At 42.3% G+C, this 24,172-nt stretch overlaps 1 protein-coding gene across 3 annotated transcripts in view; it reads left to right on the forward strand.

Moving 5' to 3' along the window:
- Positions 1 to 14,111: 14,111 nt before the first annotated feature.
- Positions 14,112 to 24,172, forward strand: part of ITGA6 (integrin subunit alpha 6) — an 85,665-nt gene continuing 75,604 nt past the window's right edge. For all 3 annotated transcript variants that reach the window (XM_049887440.1, XM_049887438.1, XM_049887439.1), the window contains exon 1: positions 14,112 to 14,470. In XM_049887440.1, coding sequence (XP_049743397.1) covers positions 14,289 to 14,470 — 182 coding nt within the window. In that variant the 5' untranslated portion in view covers positions 14,112 to 14,288. The remainder of the gene's footprint in view (positions 14,471 to 24,172) is intronic.

Genomic DNA, 24,172 nt, shown 5'->3' on the forward strand with positions numbered 1-24,172 from the left:
CAATTCCATCTAAAATGACGATATGGAACACTCTACAACATGTTAATGAGCTCATGGTAAGTGAATTATAAACATTCAAATGAAATTTACTTAAAAACAGGTATAAGTGTTAAAATAAGGCACAGTTGGCAGTTTGGATTCTCCTGACCCCAAATAAAGGGAGGTCTACCCCTATAAAACATGCTGTGACTTAAGTAACTAAAATGTTCCCCCTTTTAAACTAATGCATTAATGTTCAGTGTGGAAGACAAAACCCCTGAGCCCTTTTATACAGGGCTTTGAATGGGTTCATTCCAGTTTGACCCCCTGCTGAGAACTCACATTTCCACCCCGGATATAGTGAATCAGAATCTACATTTGAACAAGATCCTATCCTCTTGTTAAAATGTAGATTCTGATTCAGTATATCTGGGGGTAGAAATGCAAATTTTCAGCAGTGGAGTCAAACCAGAATAAATTGGCTCAAAGTCCTGCCTTGCCTTGCCTTTATATAGAGACAAATAAAAAAGAAATACAAAAGGACTCTTTTTCTGGGAAAAAAAAACTACCATTGAATAATAGAATTACTACTTAATACAGTTTACTATATATCTCTAGTTCACAAAACTATAGCTATATTGTGGGTTAATGCATGGCTCTTATCCGCCATATTTTGAAAGCCTGTATACAGGTGGAAGTTTTGGTTTTGACACAGAATTTTAAGTGCTTTTAAAAAAAAAAGTACTTTACATAACAATAACTCTCTTAATCCTTTAAGGCAAGGCAACTCTGGGGTAAATGCTACTATTATTCCCACTGTATAGTTGGGGAAACTGAGGTGTAGAGAGATTGATTTGCCTAAGGTCACATAGCTGGTGTGTAGTACATGTAAGATTTGAACTATGAGCTTGGGTTCAGTTGACCATGTATTTTGATACATGACCTCTCATTAAAAGGTGCCACAGAATCTGTAAAGTTGTTGGTATAATGCAACCACAGAAGGAGAATAAAAAGGTATCTTCAATAACTAACCTCTATGGTGTGTAAAAGCAGTAAATAAGATATTCTCTGCTGTTGGTAATGATGAAGTCACTGTAGCAGTGAAACTGATAGCAAAATGATTAAAGTAGGTCTCAGGAAATGGAAAATATATCAGACATAACCTGGGCTCCACAGACTTTACTACACATGACCAATATTTAAAAATTATTTGAAAGTTCCCCACCAAAGGTGGGATACAAAACAAGTAATTTTCTCTTGAAAAGTGTATTGGTAAAATATAAGGATTCAGAATCTCTCATTTGAGTGAATACTTCTATTCATAGCTTCCACTTAGAGGTGATTTTCAGTTTTTTAAAGTTTCTTCTATGATATAACTGTGTTCCTGAGTATTTCTTTTTTCTTGTTTTTTAATTAGCAATTTTTGGAACATGACACAATTTTTTCAGTTAACTGGATTTTTGGATCCCTTGGTTTTTTTGTCTTGCAATGTGTACATCTTGGGTTTTTACATGCATGTGTGCACACACACACTTCATGTCCTAAATGGTCAGCACAACTTTATCTTCAAGCTATCTCTTTCCATTTGAGTCCAGACAAATGTCTTCCTATCCTAGATTAAAAAAAAATTTAAACTATGTACTCCCCTCCCCAGGTCTTTATTTCATAATTTTTAGGGCTCTCAATTCTTTCATTCCTTTGGTCCCAGACACTGAGATCCTCCTCAGCAGATCCTGAAGGATCTCAAATCCTATCTTTTATTAGCAGGGCTTTGAACTCGTTCATTCCAGTTTGAACCCCTCCTGAGAATTTGCCTTTCCACACCAGATACATTGAATCAGAATCTACATTTTAACAAGAGTCCCACATGATTCTTATGTATAAAATTTTGAGAACCACTGCTCTACTAGTTGTTCTCAGAACTGGTCCTTAACCAGCAACATTAGCTTTGCCTGGGAACTTGTTAGAAATGCAAATTCTCAGCAGGGGTTTGAACCAGAATGAATCAGTTTGAAGTCTTGCTTGTGAGACACCTCTCTTATGTTGGCCCAATTCTGTTTTACTAGAGAAATGACATCTGAAGGTTGGAAAAAAATATCAAGCAAACAATAACCTAAAAAGACCATGAGCGTAAAGTCCAACAACCACTCCTGAGAAAAATTTTCAATAAAATAGATACAGAAGGGAAATTCCACAACATAATAAAGGGCATCTTTATACAATTTTTTTTTTATACAAAACCAACAGCCAACATCATTATTAATGGAGAGAGGCTGAAAACATTGCCCCTGAGAACAAGAACAAGACAAGGATGCCCTTTATCACCACTCCTATTTAACATCGTGCTGGGCAGTCCTAGCTAGAGCAATAAGGCAAGAAAAAGAAATGAAGTGCATCCAGATTGGTAAAGAAGAAGTAAAACTATCCCTATATCTGGATGATATGACACTATACACAGAGGACCCAAAAGACTCCACAAGTAAGCTACTGAAACTAATAGAAAGATTCAGCAGAGTAGCAGGATACAAGATCAACATACAATAATCAGTTGGATTTCTATACACAAATAAAAAGAACTGTGAAAAAGAAATTGGGAAAGTAACACCATTTATAATAGTTCCTAAAAAAAAAAACACCTAGGAACAGATCTAACTAGGGACATAAAAGACCTATACAAAGAAAACTACAAAACACTACCTCAAGAAACCAAGAGACTTAAATAAATGGAAAAACATACCATGTTCATGGATAGGTAGACTCAACATTTTGAAAATTCTACCCAAAGCAATCTACAAACACAATGCAATCCTGATCCAAATGCCAACAGCATTCTTTAATGAGATGAAAGAACATCATTAACTTTATATGGAAAGGAAAGAAGCCCCGGATAAGTAAAGCACTATTGAAGAAGAAGAAAGTAGGAGGCTTTGCACCACCTGACCTCAGAACCTACTCTACAGCTATGGTAGTCAAAACAGCCTGGTACTGGCACAATAACAGACACACTAACCAATAGAACAGAATTGAGAATCCAGATGTAAATTCATCCACCTATGGTCACCTAATCTTTGACAAGGGCCCAAAGTCCATTAAAAGGGGAGAAGACAGTTTTTTTACCAAATGGTGCTGGCGAAACTGGATGTCCATGTGTAAGAAAAATGAAACAGGACCCATACCTCACACCATACACAAAAACTAATTCAAAATGGATCAAAGACCTAAATATAAAATCTAAAATTCTAAAAATCATTGAGGAAAAAATAAGGACAACGCTAGGAGCCCTAATATATGGCATAAACAGAATACCTAACATAACCAAAAATGCACACCTAGCAGAAGATGAACTAGATAAATGCGACTGTTAAAAATTAAACACTTACGCTCAACAAAAGACTTTTCCAAAAGAGTCAAAAGAGAACCTACTGACTGGGAAAATTTTTTTTGGCTGTAACACATCCAACAAGGGACTAATCTCTAAAATTTATAGAGAACTTCAACATCTCAACAATAAAAAGACAAACAATCCAATTAAAAAATGGGTAAAAGATATGAACTACCGTTTCACCAAAGAAAATATTCAGGTGGTGTCTTAGTCATCTAGTGCTGCTATAATAGAAATACCACAAGTTGATGGCTTCAACAAAGAGAAATATATATTCTCTCACAGTCTAGCAGGCTAAAGTCCAAATTTAGGGCATCAGCTCCAGGGGAAGACTTAATCTTCTCTGTCAGCTCTGGAGGAAGGTCCATGTCATCACTCTTTCCCACTTGAGGAGCTTCTCAGCACAGGGACCCTGGGTCCAAAGGATGAGCTATGCTCCCAGTGCTTGTCCCTCTGTCCCTCTGCTTGCTTCTCTCTTTTATATCCCAAAAGAGATTGGTTTAAGATACAACCTAATCTTGTAGATTGAGTTCTGCCTCATTTCCATAATGCCCCTAATCACATCTTATCAACATCATAGAGATAGAATTTAAAACATACAGGAAAATCACATCAGATGACAAAATGGTGGACAATCACACAATACTGGGGATCATGACCTAGCCAAGTTGACAGATTTTTTGGAGGGACACAATTCAATTCATAATAGGCAGCCAAAAAACATATGAAGAAATGCTTGCAGTCATTAGCAGTTAGAGAGATGCAAATCAAAACTACAATGAGATACCATCTTACCCAGACAATACTAGCAATAAATCAAAAAACAGAAAATAACAAATGTTGGCAGAGTTGTGGGGAGATTGGAAATCTTATACACTGTTGGTGGGGATGCAAAATGGTACAACCACTATGGAACATGGTACAGTGCTTCCTCAAAAAGCCAGAAATAGAAATACCATATGATCCAGCAATCCTACTTCTAGGTATATACCCTGAAGAAAGAACAGACATATGCACACTCATGTTCATTGTAGCATTATTTACAATAGCAAAAAGATAGAAATAACCTAAGTGTCCATCAACAAATAAATAAACTGTGGTACATACACACAATGGAATACTATACAACAATAAAGAATAATGATGACTCTGCGAAACATCTCACAACATGGATGAATTTGGAGGACATTATGCTGAGTGAAATAAGTCAGTCACAAAAGGACAAATATTGTATGAGACCACTATTATAACATCACGACAAAAGGTTTATACACTGGAAAAAAAAAAGAAAAAAAAATTATTTGATGGTTACCAGGAACGGGAAGGAGAGGGAGGGGAAACTACCAATTAGATAGAAGGCATGTGTTAATAGTGGCAAAGGGAAAGGCAATACATAATATAGGGGAAGTCAGCAGGACATGACCAAGGCAAGAGAGGACAGAGAGGAACACAAGAATAAAGAATAACTATATAAAAAAAAAAATTTATAGTAACTGGTAACTACTATAGCTTAGATAATCCTGCAACAGCAGTGTCTTAGGCTGGGTTCTAGAAAGCAAAACCAGTAAAGCATATAAATATATATGTAAACCAAAACCCAAACCAAACCTGTTGCTGTTGAGTCAATTCCGACTCATAGTGACCTTACAGGATAGAGTAGAACTGCCCCATAGGGTTTCCAAGGAGCGCCTAGGGGATTTGAATGGCGAACCTTTTGGCTAACAGCCATAGCTCTTAGCCACTATGTCACCAGGGTTTCCAAATATATACATATATAAAAAAGAGATTTATATCAAAGAAACAGCTCATGCGATTGTACAGGCTGGAACGTCCCAAGTCTGTGGATCAGAATAGAGGCTTCTCCAAATTCATGTAGCCACAGGAGCTGGTGAACCCAAGATCAGCAGGTCAGAAAGCAGGGCTCTTGTTCACAGGCTATGAATACCCACGAATCCCAAGATTGGCAGGCAAGACAGTAAGGCTTCTCCTGATTCACGTAGCTGCAGAGGCTAGTGAACCCAAGATCGGCAGGTCAGGGAGCAGGGCTCCCCTCACAAGCTGTGAAGATCAATGAATTCCAAGATTGGCAAATAGTCCCAAGAACCAGAGGGCAGATGAACAGGAGTCACCTGCAGGATCCAGAGGGAGCAAAAAGGCAGAATGTCTGCTTATATTCGAATGCAGGCTACACCCCCAAGGAAACTCCCTTTCAAGTGGTTGGCTACTTACAGCAGATCCCATCATGGGAGTAATCACATATAAACAATGAGAATCATGGCCCAGCCAAGCTGACACACAATTTTACCCATCACAAATAGTATTAACAAATAATAATTTATGAACGAATAAATAGGTAGATACGCCAAGAAGTGTGGGAGGGTATAAATGAATATACCCACCAGCAGATACAGGTGCTACATATTTCTACATAAATGACTGTAGGTGCAGCTCATATAGAGCACACAACAGATAGTCAGGGAAACCTCTTAGACATAACCAAATACCTCACGGAGTGAAGTTCCTAGGCTAGACGACAAAGGACCATAGGCTCGGGGCACAATTTAGTTCATGAAGACAGTGTTCTCTGTCCTACTTTGGTGAGTAGTGTATGGGGTCCTAAAAGCTTGCAAGTGGCCATCTAAGATACAGCCATTGGTCTCTTACCACCTGGAGCAGAGCAGAATTAAGAAAACCAAAGACCCAAAGGAGCAATTAGTCCAAAGGACTAGTAGACCACATGAACCACAACCTACACAACCAACACCAGAAGAACTAGATGGTGTCTGGCTACCACTGCTGACCACTCTGACCTGGATCGCAACAGAGAGTCCTGGATACAGTATGAGAAAAACTGCAGAATTAAAAATCAAATTCACAAAAAAGACCAGAGTTACTGGTCTGACAAAGTCTGAAGAAACCCCTGAGACTATGGCCCTAAAATACCCTTCTGATCTGGATCTGAAGCCATTCCCGGATACCATCTCCCAGCCAAACAACAGACAAGCCCATAAGATAAACAATAAACACCCAAGAGGAACATACTCCTTAGAACAATTAATTATAGGAGATCAAAAGGGCAATGTCTTCCCAAAAGCAAAGATGAGAAGCCAGAAAGGGGTAGAAAATCAGGGCTAAAGGCAATGGGGAATCCACGGTGGAAATGGGGAGAGTGCTGACATATTGTGGGGCACGAAGCCAAGGTCATGAAATACTTTTTGTACAAACTATAGAATGAGAAACTAATTTTCTCTGTAAACTTTCACCTAATGCACAGTTAAAAAAAAAAAAATGACAAGTGAGTCACAAAACTTGATTGTTATAGTTAATCAGTCAGGAAGAGCTGACATTCTTTAAAGAGATCATTGGTAAGCCTGAGAAGTCTCTGAGTCTAACTCAATGTCAAGTATGTTTGGTATCCTAGGCAGAAGTTTTGTGATAAGTAGGGGTGTGGCTGATCAGTTGTTCGTCTGTGATGGGCACTTGGCATAGTCCAGAACAAGCCTAAATCTAATCCTTATTTTTCTTTATCCCAATCTCCTTCCACACAAGTATCATTTAATTCAGCAGCACGATATATTTAGTTGCAATATTAACGTGTAACTTAAATTTTCAATTTGAACACAATGAATATTTGGAATCAAGTAGATGACTCTCCCCCATGTGTCTGTCAGTTTGTCTGTGGGGGCTTGCGTGTTGCTGTGAAGCAGAAAGCTATGCTGCCTGTATTCAGATACCAGCAGGGTCACCCATGGAGGACAGGTTTCAGCTGAGCTTCCAGACTAAGACAGACTGGGAAGAAGGACCCTGCAGCCTACTTCTGAAAAGCACTAGCCAGTGAAAACCTTATGAACAGCAGCGGAACATTGTCTGATATAGTGCTGGAAGATGAGCCCCCCAGGTTGGAAGGCACTCAAAAGATGACTGGGGAAGAGCTGCCTCCTCAAAGTAGAGTCGACCTTAATGACATGGATGGAGTAAAGCTTTTGGGACCTTCATTTGCTGATGTGGCATGACTCAAAATGAGAAGAAACAGCTCCAAACATCCATTAATAATCAGAACATGGAATGTACAAAGTATGAATCTAGGAAAATTGGAAATCATCAAAAAATGAAATGGAACACATAAACATCGATATCCTAGGCATTAGTGAGCTGAAATGGACTGGTATTGGCCATTTTGAATCGGACAATCATATAGTCTACTGTGCTGGGAATGACAACTCGAAGAGGAATGGTGTTGCATTCATCGTCAAAAAGAACGTTTCAAGATCTATCCTGAAGTATACTGCTGTCAGTGATAGGATAATATCCACACGCCTACAAGGAAGACCAGTTAATACTACTATTATTCAAATTTACGCACCAACCACTGGGACCAAAGATGAAGAAACAGAAGATTTTTATCAGCTGCTGCAGTCTGAAATTGATCAAACATGCAGTCCAGACGCATTGATAATTACTGGCGATTAGAATGCAAAAGTTGGAAACAAAGAAGAAGGATCCGTAGTTGGAAAATACGGCCTTGGTGATAGAAACAATGCCGGAGATCAAATGATACAATTTTGCAAGACCAATGACTTCTTCATTGCAAACACCTTCTTTCGCCAACATCAACGGCGACTATACACATGGACCTCACCAGATGGAATGCACAGAAATCAAATTGACTACATCTTTGGAAACAGAAGATGGAAAAGCTCAATATCATCCATCAGAACAAGGCCAGGAGCCAGCTGTGGAACACACCATTAATTGCTCATAAGCAAGTTCAAGCTGAAACTGAAGAAAATCAGAGCAAGTCCACGAGAGCCAAAATATGACCTTGAGTATATCCCACCTGAATTTAGAGACCATCTCAAGAATAGATTTGATGCATTGAACACTAGTGACCGAAGACCAGACAAGTTGTGGAATGACATCAAGGACATCATACATGAAGAAAGCAAGAGGTCATTGAAAAGACAGGAAAGAAAGAAAAGACCAAGATGGATGTCGGAGGAGACTCTGAAACTTGCTCTCGAACGTTGAGCAGCTAAAGCAAAAGGAAGAATTGATGAAGTAAAAGAACTGAACAGAAGATTTCAAAGGGCCTCTAGAGAAGACAAAGTAAAGTATTATAATGACATGTGCAAAGAGCTGGAGATGGAAAACCAAAAGGGAAGAACACGCTCGGTGTTTCTCAAGCTGAAAAAATTGAAGAAAAAATTCAAGCCTTGAGTTGCAATAGTGAAGGATTCCATGGGGAAAATATTAAACGACCCAGGAGGCATCAAAAGAAGATGGAAGGAATACACAGAGTCATTATACCAAAAAGAATTAGTCAATGTTCAACCATTTCAAGAGGTGGCATATGATCAGGAACTGATGGTACTGAAGGAAGAAGTCCAAGCTGCTCTGAAGGCATTGGCGAAAAACAAGTCTCCAGGAATTGATGGAATATCAATTGAGATGTTTCAACAAACAGATGCAGTGCTGGAGGTGCTCACTTGTCTACGCCAAGAAATATGGAAGACAGTTTCCTGGCCAACTGACTGGAAGAGATTCATATTTATGCCTATTCCCAAGAAAGGTGATCCAACCAAATGTGGAACTTATAGAACAATATCATTAATATCACACACAAGCAAAATTTTGCTGAAGATCATTCATAAATGGCTGCAGCAGTATATCGACAGGGAACTGCCAGAAATTCAGGCCGGTTTCAGAAGAGGATGTGGAACCAGAGATATCATTGCTGGTGTCAGATGGATCCTGGCTGAAAGCAGAGAATACCAGAAAGGATGTTTACCTGTGTTTTATTGACTATGCAAAGGCATTCGACTGTGTGGATCATAACAAACTATGGATAACATTGTGAAGAATGGGAATTCCAGAACACTTAATTGAGCTCGTAAGGAACCTTTACATAGATCAAGAGGAGGTAGTTCAGACAGGACAAGGGGATACTGAGTGGTTTAAAGTCATGAAAGGTGTGTGTCAGCGTTGTATTCTTTCACCATACCTATTCAATCTGTATGCTGAGCAAATAATATGAGAAGCTGGACTATATGAAGAAGAACGGGGCATCAGGATTAGAGGAAGACTCATTCATTAACAACCTGTGTTATGCAGATGACACAACCTTGCTTGCTGAAAGTGAAGAGGACCTGAAGCACTTACTAATGAAGATCAAAGACCACAGCCTTCAGTTTGGATTGCACCTCAACATAAAGAAAACAAAAATCCTCACAACTGGACCAATGAGCAACATCATGATAAACGGAGAAAAGATTGAAGTTGTCAAGGATTTCATTTTACTTGGATCCACGATCAACAGCCATGGAAGCAGCAGTCAAGAAATCAAAAGATGCATTGCATTGGGCAAATCTGCTACAAAGGACCTCTTCAAAGTGTTGAAGAGCAAAGGTTTCACCCTGAAGACTAAGGTGCACCTGACCCAAGCCATCACATCATATGCATGCAAAAGCTGGAGAATGAATAAGGAAGACCGAAGAAGAATTGATGCCTTTGAATTATGGTGTTGGTGAAGAATATTGAATATACCATGGACTGCCAAAAGAACGAACAAATCTGTCTTAGAAGTACAACCAGAATGCTCCTCAGAGGCAAGGATGGTGAGACTGCATCTTACATACTTTGGACATGTTGTCAGGAGGGACGAGTCCCTGGAGAAGGACATCGTGCTTGGCAGAGTACAGGGTCAGCGGAAAAGAGGAAGGCCCTCAATGAGGTGGATTGACACAGCGGCTGCAACAATGAGCTCAAGCATAAGAACGATTGTAAGGATGGCTCAGGACTGGGCAGTGTTTCGTTCTGTTGTGCATAGGGTCACTATGTGTCGGAACTGACTCGAAGGCACCTAACAGCAACAACAGATAACTCTGGTCATTTTTACGTCATCTAGTAAATATAGGCTGAGAAGGAAGTAATGAATGATCCATAGAATTACTCTTCTAAGCAAAGAGTGATATTCAAAATAGTTAACAGCTGGTATGAAATGGGCACAACCAATCGGAAGGAACCCTTGGAGCTCCACCGCTTAAGTAAGTGCTTAAAGCTTTAGTTGATGGATTGTGGGGAAGTCGGTAGGGAAGTGGCCAGGACGGGAGCAGCTACAGTTGGAGAATTCAGGGCAGTGGCTTTTATCAACCAGTTCAGCAGTATTTCTATATTTCAGCAACCATTACCACCACATCAGTGGGTGCCGGCTGAGTACCAGCCTGCAGTGACCTTCACTATGCGCTGAGTATAATAGCATGGGCCCCGTCTTTCTGGAACAGTATGTGCTTAACATGAAGAAGAAAGGCTAACTTACAGCTCACTTGCATGAAAAATCATCTTGCAGATATTCTCCTAGTTACTAAATAACTGTCACTGAAACTTTCTCAATCTTACCGAACGTGCCATCACCAAGATTGTTTTCTGAATTTAAAAGCACTGCACCCCAATTTGGTCTATATTCGGCTTGAGTTACTGATTGGCAGGGAAGTGGCACATACCCCAAATATAGTGAGGGACTCACTCTGGAAGCTGCTACCACCTGTGGCGACCCTTGCTGATGTTCAGCAGTCTTTCTATGTGGCACTGGCTGCTCCCTTGGCACAAATATCACCAGAGAATGGCACCCAAACACAGCTCCAACTCTTCCCTGAAAAGGTACCCTGCCTCTATTTCCTATGCAGGATGTCAGATTCCAGGAAGGGCACCCCAAGGCATTCCAGCACTTCTTAACACTTTTCATGCCATGGCTCCTTTGGCAGGTTGCTGAAACCTATCAGTCCCTCCTCAGAATAAGGTTTTTCTTTTTATTATTATTATTTTATTGTGGTAAAATATTCAAAACAATAATTTAGCCATTTCAACCTTTCTTAAGTGTACAATTTGTTGGCATTAATTACATTCACCATGTTGTGCAACCACTACCACTCTCTATTGTTAAAAGTTTAATTCACCCCAACCAAACTCGATACCCTTTCAGCAATAACTCCTCCCCCTAGCCTCTGGTAACCACTAATAAACTTTTGTTTCTAAGCATTTGCTTATTCTAGATAGTTCATATAGGTGGGATAATACAATACTTGTCCTTTTGTGTCTGACTTATTTCACTCAGCATGTTTCCAAGGTTCATCCATGTTTTCGCATGTGTGAGAACTTCATCTCTGTGGCTGAGTAATATTCGGTTGTGTGTATATACCACATTTTGTTTATCAGTTCATCTGTTGATGGACTCGGGCTGTTACCACCTTTTGGCTATTGTGAATAATGCTTTAATGAACACTGGTGTACAAGTCTCTGTTTGAACCCCTGTTTTCAAGTCTTTTGTGTATGTACCTAGAGTGGAATTGCTAGGTAATATGGTAATTCTATGTTTTACTTTTTGTGCAACCGCCAAACTGTTTTCCACAGCGGCTGTACCAGTTTACATTCCCCTGAGTAATGCATGAAGGTTCCAAACGCTCCACAACCTCAACACTTATTATTTTCCATTTTTTAAAAAAGTAATAGCCATCCTAGTCAGTGTGAAGTGGTATCTCATTGCGGTTTTGATTTGCATTTCCCTAACTATAGGGTTGCTATGTGTCGGAATCGACTCAGTGGGAACAGCGGGGTTGGTTGGGTGCAATGACTTTTGACCATCTTTTTATGTACTTATTGGCCTTTGTATATCTTCTTTGGAGAATTGTTTATTCAAGTCCTGTGCCCATTTCTAAATTGGGTTGTCTTTTTTTTTGTTGTTGAATTATAGTTCTTTATATATTCTAGATATTAAATCAGATATTAAACCTCATGTTAATAAGGAAGCACACATATTGCTATATCACAAATTTCGTTGTATATAGTTACCAAATATTCTGTAGGTTGTCTCAACTTTTTTGATAAAGTCCTTTGATGTACAAGTTTTTAATTTTGATGAAGTCCAATATACCTATTTTTTCTTTTATTGCTCATGCTTTTGGTACCATATCTAAGAATTCATTGTCAAAAACAAGGTCTTGAAGCTTTACTCCTATGTTTCCTTGTAAGAGTTTTATACTTTTAGTTCTTATCTTTAGGTCATTGATCCATTTTGAGTTAATTTTCGTATATGGTGTGATGTATGGGTCCAACTTCATCAGAAAAAAAGTTTTTAAATGCATAAAATAAAATAAACGGGATTACAAAGGAAAGCAATTATATTGAAATACGGTTATTGAACTATTAAGATAAATTTGTGCGATAGCAGTATGTATGCTTCCTTATTAACTTAAGCCCAGGCCAGTGCTGTCGAGTCGATTCTGACTCATAGCTCAATAACGAATCTAGCTGGCGGTCTAATAACTACTGTAATTAGAGGCAATGATGAGTGTAAATGATATTTTGAGATATGTGCAACAACTATGATGTGTTAAAAAACCCTATGACTTCCGTTAGTGACTAAGTCACAGATACTTATCCTAATGCCACTGTAGTTTGTTGCCTACATTCATAATGGAAGGAAATGTTAAATGTCAGTTAGATTTAGCAAAAATAAAAACGTAATTTTTTTTCTCTCAAGTTCACAGAACCCCCTGAATTCTCTCTCCCTTGCTTAAGAATCCCTGCAGGGATAAGGCTGTCCTAAGGGCCACATCTCATTTGAACCCCCACCCTATGCCCTGTAGGCAAGAGCCTTCATGCCACCCCCTTAGAGCTTAGAGCTGCCTCTTGGCCCGCTAGTCCCTTCTACCTATTAACAAAAAAAAAACCCAAAAAACAAATCTTTGACCATGAGTCGATTCCAACTTACAGCGACCCTATAGGATAGAGTGGGACTGCCCCTTAGGGTTTCCAAGGAACGTCTGTTAGATTTGAACCACTGACCTTTTGATTATTAGCCGAGCTCTTAACCACTACACCACCAGGCTTTCCCCTCTACCTGCTAGTCCTGGAAATTTGGGGCCAGGAAAGGATGATGACTGAGGTCCTGGGTACCACTTTAAACAATCCACCCTTTACTGCTGCGGGGCTTTTTTCCAGCCTCAAAAGACCTGGAAACCAAGTTTTAAATTTCTGACACAAGTGTGGCTCCCCCCACAGATTCTCTTCACATGGGCATTGATCCCTAGGTGATCGGGGGCAATACTGATCTTCAGTTTTCTCATCTGCAAAGAGAAAATTCCCAGCTCACAGGATTGTTATGATTAAATGAGATAATAACTGTGTCCTGTAAACTCTACAGGACTATCAGTCTGTGCTATTATAATTTTCGAAGGTACAGCCCTTGAGGACCCAGAACTGTCTAGGCGGCTCCACTCCCCGTCTCGGGTACATGTTAAGTGCTTAACAAACGCTTGTAGAACGAATGAAGTATGCATTTCCAGAGGCGATAAGGTCTGGCCCATCACCAGCACCTTTCTCTACAGGTAGTAAACGCCGTTCTCGCCGTGCCCTCAACTCCAACCAGAATCCAAGCGCTTCTTTCCAGAGGTGGTCTTCCGGGTGGGGCTGCCAGGCTCCGTGCGCGCCTTCCCGGCTCCGTGCTCGCCTCCCCATTCTTGGCAGGTCTTCCTCGTTTTTTACGCTGCTCCTTCCAGGCCAGGTAAGGGGCGGCGTCGGCGGGAGAGGCTTGGGGCCGAGGCCGGGCCCGGGAAAGGCAGCGCCCGGAGCGCGGGCAACCCGGCCGGCCGGGAAGGTGCTGCAGATGAGCAGGGCCCGCGGGCGCGCGAGGAGGGGTGAGGGGGGTGGGAAGGGGCGGGGCCGGCGTGCTCGTCACTTGATAAAACGCCTGAGAGTCTCCAGAGAACAACGGGCTCATTCAGGGGTCGGGAGCTGCCCGCGAGGGGGAGCGGCCGGACGGAGAGCGCGACCCGTCGGGGGTGGGGCCGGGCGCAGCGGCGAGAGGAGGCGAAGGTGGCCGCGGGCAGCGCGGCAGTAGCAGCGCGGCGGGCTCGGACCTGGACCGGAGCGCATGGCGGCCGCCGGGCAGCTGTGGCTGCTTTACCTGTCGGCGGGGCTCCTTTCCCTGCTCTGCGCCGCCTTCAACTTGGACACCCGCGAGGACTATGTGATCCAGAAACTCGGGGACCCCGAGAGCCTCTTCGGCTTCTCACTGGCCATGCACTGGCAGCTGCAGCCCGAGGACAAGCGGCTGTGAGTTCCCCGACTCTTCCTCCCCCTACCAGGGCGCCGGCCCGCGCGCGAGGAGGGGCGAGGGCGCGCCCTGTTCCCTCCCGCCAGTCGCGCCCCGGAGCCTGAGGCCGGCCCTACCCTTGCCCGCGCAGGGCTCCACCAGCCCAAGGGGGTAGCGGGGCCCGGGCCGAGGCAGCTGCGCCCACCGCCCTGTGCGCCTTGCTCCCAGTTCGCCCAGGGAGAGGGAGATCCCAAGGGCCGACCCCCTGAGGCCGCGGCCCGGGTGCGGGTGCCAGGCGGGGCTACCCTCGGCCCCCCGAGAGTTTACTTTTTTTTTTTTTTTAAAGAACAAAGTGCTTTCCGCCTGTCTCTCCCTATGGGCTGTATGCTGGGAACCCGGCAGGTGGCATGCTTTGCTGAGCTTCACGTGTGTGTATCGGGCCAGGGTCACTGTATAGCTGCTTTGGGGCTGCTGGGAGTTTGTACCAGGAAGATCCAGGCCTTTCCCAAACTCACGAAAACACCCAGTCCTGGGGCCGGGCAGAAGTTGGAAAGCCACTTTCTTCGTGCTCCGCGTGGTTTTCCCCGCAAAGCAGGCGCTCCAGTAGGAGAAAATTTGTACGGCTCTTCCTCCCCCCACTCCCCTAAGATGGATTTAACCAAGCACCTGTTCAACAAGACTAGATCAGCTGAGAAAACAAGAACTTCTGAGTGGCGTGTCCGGCCCCCGCCCAGCCCCCATAGCGTCCGGCAGCATCCGAAGCCTTCGGGGCCCCAGCATTGGGCAGGCGCAGCCCAGGGGTTAAAGCAAAATGTCCGATCTGAGCTGGGGCTTTGCAAACAAGGTTTGCAAGTGACAACCCCTCACTATAGCGGTGCTCGTCTCAGGAGAAAGTGGCAGCCGGCAGTCATAACCTTTTTCTTTTTTAAACAAAGTGTTTGGTTCCCACCTGATCGAACTATTTAGGCTGGAGAGGGTATTTTGAAGCTTAGTCGCCGTAATGGTTGTGGGATTGCATTCTTGATTTGTGCCACTGAAAAATAACAATAAAAGGGTCTTCCCCCACCCCCAGAGGTCTTTAGTTGAACCGAGGCCCTTAGAGGACCAACAGACCAGAGAAAGCAAAGTGTAGCCAGTCAGGAGAGGACTTTGTGTTTAGAAGAGGAGAATGGGATTTTAGAGTTGAAGAAAACCTCTTGACTTCAGCAGTTAAGAACTTTGGAATTTGTGAATGTTGTGGGCCCCTGAATCTGAAAGTCGGATTTTTTTTTCTGGTAACACCTGCTAACCATGCAGAGAATTAGGGGGAGAGAAGGTGGGCTGGGTCTGCAGTCCTGCCCAGCTGCTTATACTCTGCTTTCTCTCAGAAATAATCGTTAAGCTGTAAATCCGGAAAGGTTGTTTCTGTTAACTCAGTTAATGGATGAGGTTTTGTGTCTCTGAACATTTAGGAGTATGTAGTTGTGTGCCCACCCTCATGGAGAATTTAAACTTGTTGGTGCAGAAATGATTGTGGGCTAGCAGAGGGAATATATTCTTGGCATTCCCTGCAGCAAATGCCAACTGAAGCTGATGGCTTCCTTGAAATTCTTGTGCAAGCAAAAATTGTGAAGGGAAATACTGGGACAAGAAAGTGTCCTTGTGATGGAGATTTGCTCAGCGTGACTTTAGCCAGGAATTTCTGTTGTCACAAGGTTATTAGCATTGTGCTTGCTAAAACTTGTTACTGCTGCTGGGCTTTGCTGGTATTAAAGCCTCTGTGAGTAGTCCTGGAGTAGAAATAAACCTTGTGGTTGGGGTCTGAGTGTCTTCCAGAAATGATGTTCTTAGAGGCTGACAGAGGGGAGTAGCTGATCAGACCCTTGAATGGGGAAAGCCCCAGCCTAAGGAACTGAATCTTTCCCTAGAGCCCAAACGCAGTGACTGCACTTGGGGGGCTGTGGTTTTTATCAAGTGCCTCCCTCTTTTCATAAGGTACTCCAGTTTCAGGTGCAGCATTGGGACTTCCCAGGAGAACCAGCATACACAGGTCATATCACATCAGTTGTCACCTCTGAAAGTAAATAACGTGTGTGTCAATAACAGAGCCAGTGAGATTGAGATCCCAGAACTCCTTGTCCAGCTTTCTGAACTCTATGCTGTATGGAAAAGCTCAGTGAGAAAATTTCAGGAAGCTAGTGGGAGAGACATCTGAGTTCAAATTCCTGCCCAGCATTTAGCAGCTGTTACCTTGCTTTAATCTCTGTGAGCCTTAGTTTCATTATCCATTAAATGGAGATAATATTACTGCTTAATAGGTTGTTTTGAGGATTAAGTGATAACATGCAAAGTGCTTGGTATGGGTACTTGATGACTACAAGTTACTGTTAAATTAATGATGATAATAAATTTAATAGTAGTTACTGAGTTCCTGCTGTTATTGTGTGCCATAGAGTCAATTTTGACTCATAGTGACCCCATAGGACAGAGTGGAACTGTCCCATAGGGTTTCCATGGCCATAAATCTTTACTAAAGCTGACTGCCACATCTCTCCTGTGAAGTGGCTGGTGGGTTCCAACCTCTGACCTTTTGATTAGCAGCTGAGCACTTAACCTTTGTACAATCAGGGCTCCTTGAGTTCCTACTGTGTGCCAGGTACTGTCCATGATGTAAAACATTCTGTGATTCGAAGACTGCAGAAAAGTGACATCTAAATAAGCCAAATTTTATTGTAGTTTGCTTAATTGATATTTTAAACTTTCAGTCACATTCATGAAACCCCTGTTCAAAGCAGCTTTGATTGGTTTTAACTAGACTTACATCAAAAATTAAATTTACTGAACAAGGGACTTTCGTGAGGGAGAAGTAGTAAGATATCAAAGATGTGTGAGAATAACAGAAATGCACTATTAAAGAAAACCCATCATAGATTTTTAATGGGTTAAATTTTCTGTAATGCTATTTAAATATTTAATAATATCTTAAGCTCTAGTTAGGATTTTATTACAGAATAATATTGCTCTAAGAGGGTCAAAACCCTAAAACTTTGAGGACTATAAAACTCATCTACGGACCTGAGAAACTTCATTCAGGTTTTTAGGCTGTGTATTAAAAAAGGAGTTGCAGACTCCAAAAGATTTGGATGGTTGGCTGAGTTACTGGGGCTAGGGGCCGAGCTTCTTGGAATCATTAATTTCTCTTAGGTAGTTAAGGTTGAGGCATCCCCAGAGGCAGAAACGGTATGATGACATCTTCAGGTGTGTCTGTCCTATGAATCATCACTCTGGGTTCTTCTGGGAAGAGATGGATCTATGGCTACAGGGCAAGATACCTAGAAGAAGAAGGAGACCTGTGCGTGATATTCCCATGGAGCAATTCTGGATTTCTCCCAATCCCTATTTTCTTCATTTTGAGACCTGTCTTAGTTATCTAGTGCAGCTGTAACAAATACCACAAGTAGATGACTTTAACAGACAGAAATTTATTCTCTCACAGTCTAAGAGGCTAGAAGTATGAATTCAGGGCACCAGCTCCTGGGGAAGGCTTTCTGTCTGTAAGTTCTGGGGGAAGGTTCTTGTCATCAGTCTTTCCTGAGTCTAGGAGCTTCTCAGCGTGGGGACCCTAGGTCCAAAGAACGTGCTCTGCTCCTGGAACTTCTTTCTTGGTGGCACTTCTGTCTTCTCTGCTCGCTTCTCTCTGCTTTTATCTCTTGTAACGTAAAAGGTGATACAGGGAAATCTCCTTACATTGGATCAGGACTGCGTAAAGGTATTAGATCCTACCCCAATCCTCTTTAACACATAATCTAATCTTGTCTCATTAACCATAGCCAGAGATTAGGATTTACAACACATGGAATAATCACATCAGATCACAAAATGATGGACAATCACACAATACTGGAAATCATGGTTTCGCCAAGTTGACACATTTTTGAGGGACACTATTTAGTCCATGACCAAACCCAAAAACCAAACCCATTGCTGTCAAGTCAATTCTGACTCATAGCGACCCTATAGGACTGAGTAGAACTGCCGCATAGAGTTTCCAAGGAGCACCTGGTGGATTTGAACTGCTGACCTTTCGGTTAGCAGCCATAGCACTTAACCACTACGCCACCAGGGTTCCCCAGTCCATGAGAGGACCTCCCTAATCACCATCTTCTAGAGGCTTTCCAGGCCCACTATCACTTCTCTTCTGACTCTGTTATATCTGTTCTTGATTTTTCTCAGACTTATGACGCTCTGTAGTCTGGTGGTCCAGTGGTTAAGAGCTATGGCTGTTAACTAAAAGGTCAGCAGTTCTAATCCACCGGCTGCTTCTTAGAAACCCTATGGGGCAGTTCTACTGTGTCCTTAGGGTCAATATGAGTCAGAATCGACTCAATGGCAAAGAGTGTGATGCTCCAGCTTTTAAAATTGTATTTTCTGAATTAGATATCGTCTAGTCCAACTGGCTCTCTTGACAGATGAAGAAATTGAAGCCCAAGTTCTGAAATATCTTATGCAGAGCCTCACAACTACTTAAGCAGAATCTTAACAGAACCTGGATTTGTTTTTGGTATTTCTGATTTGTGCACATGCCATCTCTAAAAGGAAAAGTCAGAGATGTCCTTCAGACCTGGAGAAACTGGCCAGCATCTGAGTTTTGTTAATGTACGGAATTATGTTGATTTATTAAACTGCTTCACGTATGGGCCAGGGCTGTCTATTCAAATATCTTGCACTTGGGACTCTCTTCTGTTGACCCTTATTCTAACTGGCAAGGGATCGGCTTCTGGGTCCTTCCTTTGCGTGCCCTCTTGGCCCGACCCTTTGTCTTTATTCTGAAGAAACCGAGCGAGGTATGACTGTGAGCCAACCCGGGGTCAGAGCTGTGCCCAGGATGTGTAGCTAAGCACTTCCTTGCATTCACTCTGTTGGAGTGCCATGTGGCCCAGGGCCATCTTCCAGGCACTGTGCTTGGTCACCTTGAGTCCCGAGAGAGGAGAAAGAGTTGAAATAGACCTGAAGACTTGGAGAAGGCCTCAGAGAACTTTGGAGACTTCGAGGACTCAGCAAGAAAGTGACTGGTTTAATTTTAACACAGGCTGATATAGACCAGTAATGAATGACTTAGGGTTGAAAAAAGGGGTCAGAGTATTAATACGGTGTGAATATTCTGTCAGGAAAGTGAGATTGAGTGCTCATATGAGATTCCCTGCTCTATTATAAAGAAGCAGTTGTTCTGTGTTCTTAGTTATATAGGCTCTACTTTAGCATAACATAGGCTCTATTTTAGCATAACAGTATTAAGATCTAATTTAAGCTTTTGTAACCAAATAGTACTGGGACTATAGCATATAGTTTCCCGTGGACTTTGGCTCAACATATAGTAGACAGCGTGGCCAGTGAATTGGGATTTTCCAAAAGGACAGTGGAACAAAACAGAAAATACTATCTCACGCTTAGATGACAGGGTCAGTTGTACCTGAAGCACTGATTAGTTCTGGGTTGGCCTATAAGAAAGGACATAGTATATCAAAAACCAGATTAAATGTCTCCAGGAAAGCCTCTGGAGCCCATTCTACACTGTAACAGTTTCTTCTTCCTTTGACTGTCTGTAACACTTAGTATCGTGTGTTTGGCAGTTCTGGTGGTGTTGTGTTTAACTGTGACCCATTATTTTCAGGGGATGATCAGACCTTTCCCAACTGGATTACAGGTTATGTGAGGGCAGGAGTCTTAATACTCATTTATTTGCCTGATAGCACCTAGCATATGCCTTGCAAATACAATGGACTCATATCATACACGCAATTTAACTTGTGAGATCAACTCTTTCTGCTACCGGTTGAGAGAGGGAGAAATCCCTTTATTTAACCCTTTGCCCTTCCTGTTCAAAGTAGGCCTTGGTCTCTGCTGCCCGCGGGGAAAGAGAATCTATAACCATAATGCAAAGAGACACACAACAAGTTAATTTTTGGTTTTGGAGTTTTCAAGGGCCAAGTCTGAGCTAAGGGACTTTCATGAGTGATTTTTAACTAACTTTGCCTTAGAGGGCAGACTTTAGAACTTAACCCCAGAAATGAAAGCTGACCCTCTACTGCAGTGGGCACTTGGGATTCACTTGTCGGTTGCTAAAATGAGACTAAATAGAGAAGGATGGCTCTGGAACAGAGATCACGCAATCAACCAGACAAGGATGTGAGGGCCAAAATGGGAGAAGGTATGTGAGGAGACTTTGTGACCTGATAGTTGAAGGTTTGGTTATTCAAGGATAGTAAGGAAATATATTTAACTTTCTAGATGGAATGGTGGGGAGGCTGCTCACCCCCTCCAATTGGGATCCTGAGAGCTGTAGAATGGGGGGCCTGGGTGGATCACATTTCTGAACCAGAGTTTCAACATCCTGTGTAACACCCCTACCGGCCTTTTTGAAGGAAAGTAAAAATTGACCATTGTAGTAGTGGGCACTGGGGACTCCCGATGCCTGTCTTCCCCTTCTGTGCTTGAATACAGCTTTAGAATCAAATAACTTTATATCTGGAAGAAACTTTTGGGTTCTTAGACCTTGCTGGTCATCAAGGTAACTTGGTGAATTTTTTCTATAAAAAGTAGGTTTCTCGGCTCAGCCTAAGATTGACTGTGTCAGTTTCCATGGACTTGTATGAGTTACCATGAATGTGATCCAGGGATCTGTTCTTAAAGTTTTTCAGGTTTGGGAGTAGTTGACCTGGGTGAACTTTTGTTTTTTCACACAGAAGGCAGAATAATGTAGTGGAGAAAAGCAAACACTAGAGCTAGGCTGTTGTTGCTGCTGAGTAGGGTCCTGCTCGTGGTGACCCCGTGTATAACAGAACGAAACGTTGCCAAGTCCAGTGCTGTCTTCACGATCCTTCGTATGCTGTAGTCTGTGGCTGTGATTTATAGGGAGTAGATCTACAGGCTTTTCTTCCTAGAGTGCCTTAATCTGGGAGCTCTATTAAAACCTGTCCACCATGGATGACCCTGCTGGTATTTGAAATACTGCTGGCAAAGCTTCCAGCATCATAGTAACACACAAGCCGCCATGGTTTGGCAGACTGGCAGATGGGTGGCAGAGAGCTAGATTACCTGGGATCAAATCCTGTTTGATATTGTGCAGGATACATACATTGTCTATGCCTGTTTCCTCAGCTGTAAAGTGAGGCTAGCAGTGCCTGCACAGAGAAAGCACTTAGTGTTGTTAAATTAATGAGGAGACCAAGGCTGTGAGGAGGTGAGGTGGCCACAGAGCCTGTTCAGGCAGAGTTGGTCTTAAATCTGCATCTGTACTTCCTAGCCTGTGCAGTGCGTGTGCTTTCTCCTTTTGGGTTTGGTTTTGACAATGTTTAAATGTGCATTCTCCCTTTTCTTTTACTCTTCTGTAGTTACCATATGCTGGAAAAGTATATCCTAGAAGAACCATGCCTTGTAGCCTTTGGTAGTTGCCAAGAGGTAGATAAATACCAGCAGGGTTTCAGTACTCAGTGGGGATAAATAAGCAGACTGGTGGTCAGATAAGGAAGTTCCTGGGCAGGCAGTGCCTATGCATGGCACACCCATGGAGGGCAAGTGGTAGTTTCAGCATGGAGCTATTTGTTAGGAATACCAACTGTCGTGTTTTCCAGGCCTTCTGAGACCTTCCTGTGAGGCTGGGCAATTTGCATTCTACCCAGGGCAGGGTTGATGACAGTTTAATCTTCTTAGTCCCTTGTGTGATGGCTTTAACGTAGAGTAGGAAGGAACTTGCACAGAGCTGGATCTGATTGTTGGTGATGCGACTACCTAAGTTTCTAAGATACATGGGGACGAACTATGGAAATGGTGTTTTCTTGGCAGATTTTTGTTTGTTTGTTAAATTGGCATTTAGAATCACAATGATCTCCTGGAACTAGATTAAGAGGCTAATGATTAATTAGGCCTGAACTCGGACAGATGGATGGACTCATCACCAGTGCGGATCCCTGTCAGACTAATAATAGGGCAGAATGGTTACCATCTCATCTGCTACTGTCTGGCTTTCTGTTCAGAAAAACAACGCAGAACAATTCCAAATCAGTTTACCGATTCTGATGTTGGCATGTTTGCAGGACAATGCCTTTCACAAGCCACAGAATCACAACTTAGTCTTCCCTGCCTAATGCGTGCTAGGTTCTAGTCAGGGCTGGGTTATCCAGTAAGCAAGGTAAGCACAGTGCTTACCAGATCATCTGTAGTGAATGTTTTCACTTTTTTTTTTTTTACCACGTCGAAGATTCTGCTTCTAAGTATGCCTGGCATCTGTGTCTCTCCCAACCCCACAGCACCTTCCTACAGAATCAAAGCCTCTTTTCAAATTTACAGTCCCTGACAGTGGCAAATGACCCAGTTAGTAAGGTAAGCACAGGCTTACTTGTGCTTACTTATGAATCCGTAGTGAAAAAATTTCACATTTTTTTACCACGTGTGAAACCATTCATTACAAATTCGTAAGTAAGCACAAGTAAGCTTACCTTGCTTATTGGGTAATTAGCCCCTAGTTCTAGTGTTGGCCATCACTGTCAGTTCATCTAATCCCAGTTGGCAAAAGGACTGTTTAGAAAACTTTTAAGTGTCTGAAACCAATTAAATGGTAAAACAGACTGTTCTGAATGAGGAGAAATGGGGGGTGTGCCACTAAAAGCAAATGCAGAGGGTAAAAAGTCACAAGGTGCCGTGATATCTGTTTGTGTGTTTTTTTGCCAACCAACTAGATATATTTTGCATGTCATACAATCTGGGAGCTTACTTTTTTGAAAGCTGTTTCAGCTAGAGTATAAGAAAAACCTTTTAGGGAAGTGTGCTTTCTAAGCCTGGAAATTTAGAAATAAAAATAAATTTTGCGATAATTTGAAAGGGGCACATTGGTTAGTGATATGAAGAATAAATGATGCCCAGGGTAATGCCTGTTTCCCCAAGGTCTGTGTTTCCTTTGCTCAGTGATATCAGTGTCTCTGTGGTTTGTTCAGTTTGAAATAGACATTCATTCATGCTGAGGTTATTTTAATTGTATGTGTATGCGTGTGTTACACAAATGATAATAAACATTTCAGACCCTCAGGGTAGGATGTCACTATACCGTAAGTCTCCTGAACCAAATATCATCTTTAGAAGCACCAGTTTGCTCTTGAGTTGATTCTGACTCATGGTGACCCCGTGTATGTCAGATAGAACTACACTCTGTAGGATTTTATAATGGCTGGTTTTTCAGAAGTAGATCACAGCTCTTTGTTCCCGGGCACCTGTGGGTGGACTCGAACCACGAAGCTTTCCGTTAGCAGCTGAGCACATTAACTGTTTGAGCACCCAAGGGCTCCAGTAACCTCTTAGACTTGCAGAACCAGAGGAGAATCCTGTATATATTGCCACTGATCAAGTCTTCAGTATTCGCTAGTCTTGATAAAGCAATGTCATGGATTGAATTATGTTCCCCCAAAATATGTTTCAACTTGGCTAGGCCATGATTCCCAGTATTGTGTGATTGTCCACCATTTTGTCATTTGCTGTGATTATCCTGTGTGTTGTAAATTCTACCTTTATGATGTTAATGAGTCAGGATTAGAGGCAGTTATGTTAATGAGGCAGGACTCAATCTACAAGATTAGGTTGTGTTTTAAGCCAACCTCTTTTGAGATATAAAAAAGAAGTGAGCAGAGGGACATGGGGACCTCATACCACTAAGAAACAAGAGCCAGGAGAATAGTGTATCCTTTGGACCTGGG

The sequence above is a fragment of the Elephas maximus genome, chromosome 6, assembly GCF_024166365.1.
Source record: "Elephas maximus indicus isolate mEleMax1 chromosome 6, mEleMax1 primary haplotype, whole genome shotgun sequence".
Classification (NCBI taxonomy): domain Eukaryota; kingdom Metazoa; phylum Chordata; class Mammalia; order Proboscidea; family Elephantidae; genus Elephas; species Elephas maximus.